The sequence below is a fragment of the Hippichthys cyanospilos genome, chromosome 5 (assembly GCF_059441005.1).
Source record: "Hippichthys cyanospilos isolate Australia breed blue-spotted pipefish chromosome 5, RoL_Hcya_1.0, whole genome shotgun sequence".
Classification (NCBI taxonomy): Eukaryota; Metazoa; Chordata; class Actinopteri; order Syngnathiformes; family Syngnathidae; genus Hippichthys; species Hippichthys cyanospilos.
Window position 1 is genome coordinate 194,914 of NC_142373.1, and position 13,234 is coordinate 208,147.

At 36.5% G+C, this 13,234-nt stretch overlaps 1 protein-coding gene across 2 annotated transcripts in view; it reads left to right on the plus strand.

Moving 5' to 3' along the window:
* Positions 1-10,939, plus strand: part of LOC148423080 (dachshund homolog 1-like) — a 155,204-nt gene extending 144,265 nt beyond the window's left edge. For both annotated transcript variants that reach the window (XM_088415767.1, XM_088415768.1), the window contains exons 10-11: positions 1,510-1,578; positions 9,323-10,939. In XM_088415767.1, coding sequence (XP_088271893.1) covers positions 1,510-1,578; positions 9,323-9,360 — 107 coding nt within the window. In that variant the 3' untranslated portion in view covers positions 9,361-10,939. The remainder of the gene's footprint in view (positions 1-1,509; positions 1,579-9,322) is intronic.
* Positions 10,940-13,234: the final 2,295 nt, after the last annotated feature.

The window sequence follows — 13,234 nt, forward strand, 5'->3', positions numbered from 1 at the left end:
TGCCTGCGCACGATCGTGCATGTGTGTTTGTGTGTTATGAGCGCATGCTTTCTTCCCATTGATTTCGAAACGATTCGAAACAAATTAGCAGGACGTGCTTGAACTATTTGCATCTGTACTGCCTGACACACTGAGAGCACTGTGTTCCCAAAGGACAAAAGATTTGGACAATGATCTGAGTTTCCACATGGTCGGAGTGTGGCAGTAGTTAGTCAAAGTGTGATTCCGATGCACACCTGAGCATGGCTATGTATCATTTTAGCCACAAGCTGTCTCTGCTAGTGACCAGACTTGGATGACCAGAAACTGTGGCTTCAATCACATTTTTTTTTCAAAGATACCGAAAGTACTCTATGAATCTATTAACAGTTATTATGTTTAGATTTTGGGGGCTAAAACTGAATTTATTCTACTCATTTCAAATACTATAAGATTATCGCTGACACTGTGGGGAAAAAAAGAAACAGAAACATATTGTTTTAAGTTGTTGTGTATAGACTTGCATGGGGAAAAACAGGAACTAATTTCATTTTGGGGTATGGCTGTAACCTGACAAAATGTAGAAGGAAACAGTGCTTTAAGTGGGCCACTACACACCAATACAGAGAACCATCCATTCATTCAGCCATCCAATTTCTATAGCTGATTATCCATGCATGGGTCGCTTGCTTGCTGATGCCTATCCCAGCTGTCTTTGGGGGACACCCTGAACTGGTTGCTAGTCAATTGCGGGGCACATAGGACAGTTTTGTTTTATTTCCTTCTTGTGCATGAAGAAGAATGAAGTGTGAAGAATGTAAACTGTTTGGAACTTCACTATCGCACCCGTGCGCCTCAGAGTGTGTATGCTCAGAGAGGCAGAGTGCCCTCTCTTAGAGTATATTTCCGCTAGTAGAGCAAGTTGAAACTTTGAAATGAGTTATTTATACAGTAGATGTTTGAAAACAGGTTGAAACAGTACATTTACGATTTCATAAATGTTGGCATGGCTCTAAAGGGGCCAAAAGAGAACTCGGACTGGTGATGAAGCGGTTGAAGATGACAACAATTTTACAAGTGAAGAGCAGCCAGCTAACTAACATTAGCACTTCTGGTTTATTTGTTGCCAAAGATGTCAACCATAATTGCACTCAGTAAGAATGGCCAGACTGCTACTCGAATGACCTAATATGGTATTAATTACCTTTTACTTATAAATGTACTTATCTAGCATTTATTTATTCAATAATTTATCAACTTAACGATCTGTTACATAGCACCTAAATGGAAGAAGTCGAAATAAACACATTACTTTCCAGGTTTACTGTAAATCTTTTTAGAAGCTGTCGTTTTCAGGTAGAGCGACTGCAAGCATCAGATTATTATAGCAAAAGTACATTCGCACATTCGCCCGCCAGGCTCTGAGGCGCCGCTGCACGTTCCGAGTGAACGATGCGCTGGCTCTGCTGACATTGCGCCGGCCGGACGCCGAGAGGATGTTTAACGACGTTGATCTCTTTTCTGCCGTAGACGCTCTGACCCCTGAGATGGAGAGCGACCGCAGCAGCGGAAGAACAGATGCTGAAAGGACAATACAAGGTACAAGGGCTCAGATGAGACTATAAATCTCTTTCTTTTTCTTCTTCTCCCCTTCTTTTACACACACACGTACACGCACACATTTAGTGTGCTCGCCGTTGGGCCATCGCTGTTCACCATCTGGGCCACTGTACTGGGTCAAGATCATCACTTCTCTTTAGAAACAATGTAATGCTTTCATGGGGGGGAAAAAAAAAAAAAAACAGGCCTCTATTGAACCGCACCAAACACTTTTCCATCCTGTAGGTGTCCCTTTTTCCTAAAATAGCGCTAAAGCTGCCATTGTAACAATGTCGCGACCAAATATTAAGACATTAAGACAATTTAACAACAAAGAGAATCTGCAATTAACAGCTTGTATTTAGGAATATTTGATGTGAAGAATGGCCCTTACTGACACTTACAAGTATACTGTTATATGTTCTGCTAAAGGCCAGCTAACTTTACCCATTTTTAATCTCAATATAAATGAACACTATTTTATTTTAAACTTCATCATTTTACCACAAACACCTGAAGGATCCTGTGACAGCAGTTTATGCAATCACATTTTCACTTACGTACTGACAAAACCAAACAAAAATGTAGCAATCAGATGTGGATGCAAGAAGGAGGATTGTACCAATTTCCTTTTGAGTTGATGGAAAAACCTTCAATGTGAGATCAATGGCAAAACATGTTGAAAATAATTTACATATACATGTTAGCAGTGGGGTTCAATTTTGTTTCATCCCGAAGAACCTGAAACAGCGAAGTGATGTGAAGAACGAAACAGACAGGACTGTACCTCCATGTCTTGGCCTTTTATTATTAGGTAGTCATTTCAAATATGAACAAAAGTGAAATAATCAGGACTCACCATTTTTGTTTCTCCATGTTAGTTAGCTTGTTCTCTGAGACTAATATATAAAAGGGACCAAAAACGAAGTTATTTTAATTTTCTTTGAAGTTATTTTAAGAGTTGACCGCTGCTATTTTCTGGTAATTGGGACCAGGCTGTGGTGCATTGCAAAAATCTACATGTAATTAACATTAATTGTTTTTGAGTCATATATCATGAAATCACCAGTGTTGAAAATAGATTTTTAAAAGTTTAAAAGGATCAATTTATACCTTATAATTTATATAAATTTATGTCAGCTAGCACACCACTTCCTGATTCATAGAGAATGACATCAAACGGATTGACACTATCGTTTACAATTTGCAGTGGGGCGTCCTCTTATGTTACTAGTTTTGTTGTTCGTTTGTTACCAGGCTAACGCTACCATTTGAGTTCTGGTTTGGGTGGGGGCATACTTTTCCATGTGCATAGCCAAAAACACAGGTGTCTATTCAGATTTGCACCTGAACCAAGTGGTGTTTCAGCTTAACCATTCCTACCAAAAAAAAAAAAACAACACAAAAAAACCAACAGAAATAAAATCACATCTTGTATTGTATGCTAAAATGTTGCTATCAGGATTTGTTTTGGATATAACCATGACAATCATTTTCATATTTCTGGAGTAATGCTGGGAACAACCAAATCCAAATAGCAAAACACAGGGCAAACATGTAACCCTTTCACCTCCACCAAGGGTAAAAACATCTCCATGCAGTCAAAAGCATCAAACGGTGCAGTTGTGTGTGTTAGCTTTCTTTGCAGAAACAGACGCGTTTGTTTACCGCTCAGGAAATACTAATGAGTCATAAAACCACCAAAAGCGTCTGAATCTCCCCTTTGGTAGCAATAAAAGAGGCCAAATCAATCCATTTTATGAATAAGCCTTGTGCATTTTTAATGCTTTGTTTGTTTGTTCGCCTCTGGGGCTGGGGGAGGGTCGTATGCTTTTTTTTGGGAAGGGCGCACACCGGCGATAACCTCAATGGGCTGTCTGCTATCTGTGTTTACGCACACACAAAACACCGCGCTAAAACATCCTCAATTATTGCACCGAAGATGTGCCGTTTTAAGACACCTGGGGGTGTGGGGGTGCACCTTCATTCGGATTTTGACGTGGAAATCTCTACAGAACATCAAGTTGGACTTGCAAAATGGGTAAACAGTTTAAAGAAAACACAACTTCTCCTTTAATTAAATGTCATCGTCTCATTGTTCGATGTTAGGATTTACACTTTTAATGCAAAGGTATTTAACACATTCAATTAATAGCAAATTTGTGTACTGCACTTTTCGGACTCTAAGCATACAAGGGTGTAATATTTGATTTTTTTTTATTTTAGTGAACATATAAAAACAATTCACATATTTCACGCTGTATATACATTCACACATATCTACAATTATTAATATACATAAAATGTACACGCCGCAAACTTTTGTACACTTATTCAATGTATACATAATTGTTATATTTTCAATTCTATAGTTTCAAAAAAGTTTGGGCACAGCCATTGCTTCACATCTTTTATCGATTTCATAGTTGTTCCAGAAATTGATACCTTGAACATTGTTACCAGGAGACAGTGGTTTGTCTCCTGATGGCTAGCAAGAAAAAAAGACCAAAAAAAAGACCAAATCTTCTCAAATCATGGGAAAAAAAAGTATCTGCTAAATCACTGTCACAATTTACTTTTATATAGTGTATAGTGTTCACAATGTTATAATGAGGCAAAAAATAACCAAGACTTTTGTAAATTAGTCTTTAAGGTTGCAGCTGTGTGCTATTTACCTTCATTTCATTTATATTCAAGCAGACTAACCAGGTTCTAAGCAATACAATAAGCCACCACTCATTGCTGGGTTCAAGACCAAGCCCTGCCATGAGAAATGAGTAGATGTCTCCCTCAAAAGTTTATGATTTCTTATATTAATCTTTAAATCCAGAAGTATACCACAAACTATGATCCCAGAGTTGGTAAATATGTATAAGTCCCCTTTTGAATAACAGATGAGTCTTTGCTTTTGTACAATGCAGTGACGACTTTAGACTGCTTAGGTTTAATTAAGACCCTCCCGAACATGAAAAGCTTGTCTCTGCCAACATTCATGACATTTCAACATACTTCTTTCTACTTGCAACTACATTGGGCTCCCGTGTTACGAGATTGATCCGTTCCCCGGTTGGGGTCGTAAGGCGAACTCGCCATATGATGGGCAATCCAAATCTATGTTAAATAGCTAATGCACTAGAATCCCTGGTAAAAACATCAAAATTGTACATACATATTAAAAATTGGTACCAAAATAGTATAGTAAGTGCTATGCATAAATAATATACATGTATACAATCAGAAAACATCATAAATAAAAGATATAGAAAGGATTTATTTACCTTTGAGTGCCGCTTGTTATGCCCATATTCCCTAATAAGGGTTATCTCCTGCATCATTTCCATATAAATCATCTTCTTACTCTTCTTACTCTTCTTACTCTTTAACATCACTAGCAAGCTTGGGACCCACGGCTAACCCTTTCAACTTTGAATTAAACAGTAAAATGCACTATAAATATGGTTTTGTCACCACTCGCGATAGTACAAAGCTTTAGCATTTTGCCATTTTGAAATGAGTGAGGCCGACCAATAGCAGACCAGGATCTCCATGAGGAGACGCTGCCCAATAGCAGACCAACATTGTAGTGACGCAATGCATGGAAGCAGTCAGGCAACAGAACATAAAATAAGTGCAATTATCTAAAACGCCTGCAGGTGGAGACAAAAACACACAAATACAGCCAACCCCCTAGGGTCATGACAGTTGTTTTTGTCGCAAAGCCGGAAAAAGAGGGGACCAAAAAAAACTCAGTATTCCATGTCGCAACATGAAAAAAATGTAGGCTGTAACACGGCAGTCCACTGTTATTTTTTTTTTTAGACAGAGATTTGGCATCATCTTGTGGCATTTTAGGACATTTCAGAACAAGCACAAAATCATCCAATTGGCAAGAAAACAAAACAAAAAAAAAAAAAACAGCAGGCAGGTAAGAAGACTGGTGCTGTGGTACATTCACCTAACTTTGGTGATCACTAAGTCTATTTTGTGGTGACTTCAATATGAAAAATAAAAAAGCCAATGAAAGAACTCAGCACCAATTTAGTAAAGATAGGTTCCACTGTAAATGTTTGCAAAGATATTTATGATTTTTCTTTTCCCATCATGAAATAGTGAGACTACCTCTCATGTGCTTGTTTGCCAAGCAAGAAATAAATGAATTAAGGAATAAATAAATTGAAAATGGTCGCTGTATTTTTGTGCTTTTTGTTCAATTAGAGAAGCATTTGTCTGCCACCCGTGTCTCCTCCTGTGCTCTACTTTACCAGCCTGTCTGTATAATTAACCTCCAATGGCAAAAGCATACAAAAACATGAGGTTGATAAATTACACAGAGAGGGAAATAAATAACTAAATGAAGAGGAAGGGGGAGTGTGACGTATCAGCAGTGAATGTGTTGGTATATTCTCCTAACTCAGGGATTCAAGGAGGTGGGGGGAGGGGGTATAATGAGGGCGTAATTTTTAGCAAACTAATTATTTCTATTTGTCTTTTGTCACACTTCTCTAATTCTGCAATATGAACACAGTCGGCGTTTATTAATTGCTTTTTACTGTGTTTTGAATGGCTTCCAAGTGGGAGCAAAGCAATTTTGGCAGGCAGGGTACCACCCCCAAATCCCCCATTTTAAAAATCTTTGCTGTCTGCTATCTCAAAAGTTCTTTTTTTGTTGTTGTTGTCATCATTGTTGTTGTTGCTAGATTTAAGATTAAAACAATTCAAATGAAATTAAAAATTGAAGGAATGTCACTGAAGCAAAAAGGAAAAGGGAAAAAATGTCTGTAATTAATGAATCCCTTAATTGTCTTCATAAAATATTTGCACGGGCGTAATTTGCATAATTTACATGTATTAATTAATCTTTCAAAGGGTTTTTTTTATGCTGAGAGGCCGAAAAACCCTTTGTTTTATTTAGCATCTAATGAAATATGTATTCTCTTTAATTAACTTTTTTGTCTCAATGTGAATGTAAAAATACCAAAGTTTTTGCGTGTTTTAATGAGACTAGTTTGAAAAAACAAAGTGTGACGCAATGTTTTAACATGTGCAAATGAGCTAATGTGTAATATTTAGCACAAAAATACTGTCATGGAATAAAAATGTGCCTATTTGAGGATACCTGTGCTTGTTATTGGACCATTATAAGGTCCATTTATTTTTATGCACATATTGTTCAAACTACAATTTTTTTTATATGTCAATCTATTGAAACCATCAATGAAAGACAAGATTTTTGCAAAATTACTCATATCATTTTCAATTGTTTTTATGCTTTTATTTTGGAGGATATCAACAAGAAAATTAACAACCAGGCGTGCAATTGCATTTTTGTTCCAGGCTCGTTTTTCAACTGCAGATGAGCTAGTTAAACAAAATGCAGACAACTCGGTCCGTGTACCTTTGGTTCATTGTATTTCCAATTCTGAGGTGCAAATCAAAAAACATAAAAAAGGGCAAAGGTGAACCCGAAGCATTGTTTTAACCCACTCTTAGCAGTAGTGCAAGCTAACAGAAGCAGTTTGAGTGCTGTGGTTAATGTAATAGCCACCTCCTGTGTTTCTCCTGCGCTGCCTCAATTGAATATTTTGGTACTTCGATTACATAAAAAAAAAAAAGACATTTTTTTTGTTTGATGAAAAACAATCATAAACTGACGACCGAATAACATATTTCCGCTTATTTATGAATGATTTTTTTTTAAATCATTGTTTTAAATTAAAAAAAAAAGAAAGAAATTGTGAGATTTTAGATAGCGGCCTTAAATAATTTAAAAAGTGACGTCAGACCCATAGAAAATACATTTGAATTAGCCTGGTGCTTTCAAAAATGATGAAGTTACAACAACAACTGTCTCAGGATGTCAGCATCAATGTGCAGTAGTTTTGGGCCAATATTGCATTGTGATCGTGTGATAACCATGAGCACAATTATCACAGTTACTGTCTTAAAAATTACCTCTCTATTGTTTTCCATTGAACACATCATATTTTTCAAACCAAATACTGAAAATATGGTACATTAAGAAATGTGAATTAAGAAACATTCTTTTTGGTTTTTAATTGTTCTTAGCAAGTCACTCTGCCGTCACTGATAAGCAACCTTTTAGAAAAAGATCTCCTACTTATCCTGCATGCATGCCAAGAAAGGGAAATGAAAAAAAAAAAAAAAATGCCATTTAGTTATTTTCAAAGACGCGGCCATTTGAGCGCACCACAACTCCACAAATGTCCCATTTGAGGCACATGAGGCTTTGAAAAACACCCTCAACATTGATATAATTTCAAAATAACTTTGAAAAACTTGCAATGTTATCGCTCGTGACTTAAAATTAAACGGAAAGCACATTTGTTTGACTACCACCCACATAAATCTGTTTTTCATTAAAATGAGCACTTAAGAGTATGGAGGGCGTGATAAGCACCGTCACTTGTTTATCATTGATAAAGTTTCATCCGATTATCTCCCAAAAGTTAACTAACTAACCTTGGATTATTACCAATGGGAGCACACATCTTCCCTGGACTGGACGGGATTGATTATAACATTTTATTTTGCAGATCTAAGCATTGGTGTTGATAGACAAATTATGACACTGCATTTTTGCAGGTGCAAAATATTTGACAATCCGATCCAGCCAATGAGATTTTTGTAAAGCCTCATTTTAACATAATTTTAAGATCCTCAGCTACTGTAGAATATGACTGTTGTCATGTCTGCATCACGTCGTACATCCCACGCCGCTAAACGTCTTTGTATGCATTTTGTCTTCAGCATTAAATTATTTAGCCGCGCTGCCATAGAGAGGCGGACACCACGTTAAAGGCATTACCGTAGCGCTGCTCCGGCAGAGGAAAGGTAATAAACATCTGACAAGCTTCCTGACAGATACTTTTAGCACTGTGGCATTTCCGAGATGAGCACGTTCTTGCAGGAAATGGACAAAGCTCGTTAGGTTAGCGCTGTCTGAAAGTATCATGCCGCTTTGGCTAAATATGTCAAACGTCTTTGTAATGAAGTACTGTCACTATTTTGTTTTAATAAACCACTAATCTTCATCAACAGCTATTAAATCATGTTTTGAGAAGTTGATTAAAAATATGTTTTTCTACATTTTGGAACCACACAAGTTGAAATAACATCTGACCAAGGTTGCAGTATTATAGTTCTTAAAAAATAGTGAAACAACAAAAAACTGAAATAAAAAAAAAATGAAAACGAAAATGTTTTTCTAAACTAATTCAAACTAGCCAATTACAGTGGCAATGTCCTCAGTTTTTGTATTTGTTAGTTGCTATCAGACATTAGCCTTAGACATTATGTGACTATTAGTATTACTTTTAACATTTAACTTTAACTAAAGATTAGTTTGGTTATTTGTAGTCACTCTTAATGGAGGGGCAGGCACAACAGCGACAAAATAATTTGCATACATGCCTAAAAGTTAGTTGAGGGGCATAAACCCCTTTCTTTGAATGAATTTCAATGTAAACTTTCTACGCCCCTTTCTTTGCATGAATTTCAATGTAAACTTTCTACGCTAATCCTTCCTGTGGTAAATAAAACATTCACTGCCCGAGTACAGTTCAGTTGTATTGAACTTTTTTATACATTTAATCTTTTATGACTTTGTTTGTATTGAACTTTTTAATTTTAATTGATTTTTTTTCAAGTTTGAAAAGTTCGGTTAGTTTCTGCAAGCCATCTCAAGTTTTATCATCGGTGGCTAATTTTGGTCTTTGTGTTGCAGATGGACGCCTCTTCCTGAAAACTGCAGTGATGTACTAATAGTGGCAACTGGAGCTACGTGCTCGAAGAAAACCTTGTGGGAAAGGGCGGTTAAAAAAAAATAAAATAAAATAAATAAAAAAATGGAAACCAAGGATGGAAAAGATTCTCCAGAGTCCATTCCCAGGGTGATTTAGTTTTTGGAATGACGTGGAGCTGCTGCTTGAAAGGAATGCTGGAGGAAGGGGTGTCTGAATGTAGAATAGGAGAAGGTTTTCTCTCCTTGGGATTTGGGCTAGTTTCAACCAGATAAAAAGCAGCTTTGGGTCGTACATGTCGAGCACAGTCAAACCTTGGTACAGACTCATCCGCCCGTAGCACTGAAAAATTGTTTTTAATACCAGTGACATGAATTCACCTGTTTTTGTACTTCAAATTTCAATTTTGAGATGCAAAAAGAAAAGAAAAAAAGAAATGTCCAGGCAAAACCGTTTTTTTCTTAGAAGAATTTGCAATCAAGCTTCCTTTTCACCATTGTTGTACATATATTGCTAACCGTGATAGGACAACTGGAACAAAATGATATGATATCATGTAAATATAATGTCATGCAGTAGAACTAATAGGCAAACAATACACCAATCATATAAACTTTTTTTCAGTTTGGGTTTTTTTTTTTTCTGTTGTATTCCTGAGCCATTATTCTTTCTGATAGCTGCAACTTTGTTGAGAAAGCATGCAGGCATGATGTAAATGTTTGTCCTGGAATTATGATATTTAATAATAAATCCTATATTGTGCTGAACAAACATTTAGGGTTTTACTCATTACCACACAAAAGAAGTTTCAAACTGAAGACTTTTCCTCTTGTACGCTCGTTCTGTACTCTTTGTAACAGAGGTGATATTTGTTGGAATTTTGGTGTACACCTTGGATGATTTCGAGGCCTCAACGTGAGCATTGTTTTCTTTTTTTTGTTTTTTTGTTTTTAAAGCGAAACAAGACACTTGAGAACAATGTCGTCATTGTGTAACAAGTTCCCCTGAAAAAAAAAAAAAAACACTTTTTTTTCCATGGCTTTCCCGTTGTACCAATGGATAAAAAGTGAACTTTTTTCCTGAAAGACTTTTCAACATGTGTGTATATTCTTATAGAAATAACCCGATGTCACTTTTGAGCATACGTGTTTCAATCAGAAGAAGACTCCTGTGTGTATTTTATCACTGATAACTTATATAGCTTCTTGTTTCTCCCTCTCAAAATCATCTCTTCATTGTACTTCTAATAATGTTGACAATAAATCCATGTGAGCGTGAGAAAGGGGGTGCACCATCTCTTTTTTTCCATGTATGTAATGGTTAGGTAAGGGTGGGCAGAAGGTTACCCCAAAAAAATGCAGGTATGATATACTGTAGAAAATGACTGAGCATATTGTTCTTCTTTTTTGTATAGCAGTGAAAGAAAATGTATACGAATAATCCTTTATGCTTTGGGAGTGTTTCTGGGATGGGGGTGGGCACTTTTGACTTCCATGTGTGTTTTTTTTGTTTTTTTTTTTTGGCTGTGGAGAACCACACATTATGTAAATGAGGATGTGACCAAGTTGACTGTAAATAAATTATTCCTTGTGTTCTTTCAAGTGTATGATGCTACTTGGCCAAAACGCACCACCAACATGTCACAACATGTTTCATAAATCAAACTTGCCAGATTTGTTTTATGCGGGGGACACAAACTTGGTATTCATGCAGGGGCTATGTTCAACCATTAGAAATTGCGTCTCGAAAGTAAAGCGATTTTAACCTTAAATTGGTAAATATTTAAATATAAATAAATAAAACAACCCCTACATGTGTGAATTGAATGAAAATAAGATTTTAAAATTTACCAGAATGTCACTTATAAGGTTTTGGCCCCTGTGAGTGGCCCCAGTGATTATGGCATATTTCATACACAAACTCAATATAATTTACATAAAAAATAGAGCATTCAAAAGCATTTATGAACAAAAAAAGTAAGACATTTAAAAGCATAGTAAAGATAAAAAATGTTGACTAAAAAAAACATCCAGTCCTAGAACAAAAAATGGGAATATAATAGAATTGTTTTAAAAGACTTAGGTAGGGAGATGAAAGGGGCAATAGATTTTAACCTGGTTTTTAAAGCATTGTTGTTTGGGGCTTATTTGACTTCTGTTGGCAGCCTATTTCATTTATGTTCAACATAAGAGTCCAAACGTATTCACCGTGTTTGCTTTGGAACTCTGTGCTCCAGTAAATTGACCCAATTCGTCAGATCTGTAATCCTTACTAGGTTGGTATTAGCATAGGTTAATGTTAGCATATGGCCAGAAATGTCTTCTCTGCAAGTTATGTTGCCAATCAAGGAAAAGAAACTAACCTAAAACCTTTATAACCTACTGTTATCGCTCAGGGTATGGTATCCAAACAGCCAAGCAAACAACTGCTTTTTTCTAAAAGTACTGCCAAACCGTTTATAAAATGTTTATACTTGTTCCAATACAGGTTACAGTTTTTATTGTACAATTGTTAACACTAGCTAACTATGAACTGTAGAGTGCAGAGTGCTATCCGGCCTAAAAGTTGAAAAATAACAGAATAAAATGTACCTTTGGTGCTGAGAAAGAAAAGCATAGAGTTTATCAAGAATTCCTGCATCCAAACACGTTTTTGCTTTTGCCAGTTGTTTCAAAGCAAGCGTGTGACAACTGGTAAAATCTATTTGTCAAGACGAGCTGCGCATAAGTTGCCAGCAGAGGGCGGAGATGTGACCTTGGCATCGTTGCCAGTCGGTTTTTCCTTCCATTGTCTCCAATTCAATACACAGGGTTTTCTTGGTCAAATTTTGATGAATATGATGAGGTCTACAGTAACCCGTTGACAAAAATACTTTTTGATAAATTGTTTTTATTTGACAGCAAACATGTGAGAATATAGCTTTAAGATTGCAGTGATGCAGAGCAACAAGGCATCCAATTAAAGAGTATGAAAAAGAATCCTTAATATTGGGCAAAAATTTATTTCCACACTCTATTTATAGTTTGTTTTTGTATTCAAATTATTTGTAATACCATTAACATTGTATTTGTTTTCTCAATTACTATGTTTCTTGTCATGACTAATTATTCAAAGTCCACAGGGACGGTTGCAGCGTTCCCGCTCTTAAAATGCACACGGAATATGAAATCGACATGGAGAGACAAATTTCTCCCGTAAGCATTTCTGAGTGAAAAGTGTCGACACAGCATGCTTTGGCCCATTCCCATTTTGCATGCTTTTTAAAGCACGGCTGTAACACAGCCGCCCGAATGAATAATTGACCGATTGTTGCATAATTCAATGGCGCATTGTTCACATTCAAGGACTGCACTATTTCAAGCTTCTTATTTTTCCTTTTCTTCTTTTAAAGCAAAATAAGGTTTGAGTTTCAACCAACCTTGAAAGAGCAATATGACACACAACGAGCGGTCGGTCATGAACGCCTGCAAGTTGCCCCGCCCCAGTGAAAGAAGTAATCCATTTAATGACTCAGTGCGTCACATTGCTTTTTGTACTCACTTCCTGTGCGCTATGATATTATATTTATTTTCTCTTTACGTGATGGATGCACTCATGGGGCCCCGCAGCTACATGTTTCATATCACTGCACATGTTTGTAATAAACACGACTCACAACAAATTTGACCACGAGGCACAAACACTTTAAATACCAAATCTGCTTTATTGTAGCTTTTTTTTTTTTTTTTTTGCTGTTCATTGCATATTCAAAGCATGCAAGCGTTGTTTACTTGATTTTCTCATTGAGGTATTTTAAACATCAGGGTTATTTCATGTCACATTGTGTGACAAGAATACCCAGGAGTCCCGGAGTGACTTTTCGTGAAGTTCTGGATTTGTGCACAGTGTTTAGTGTC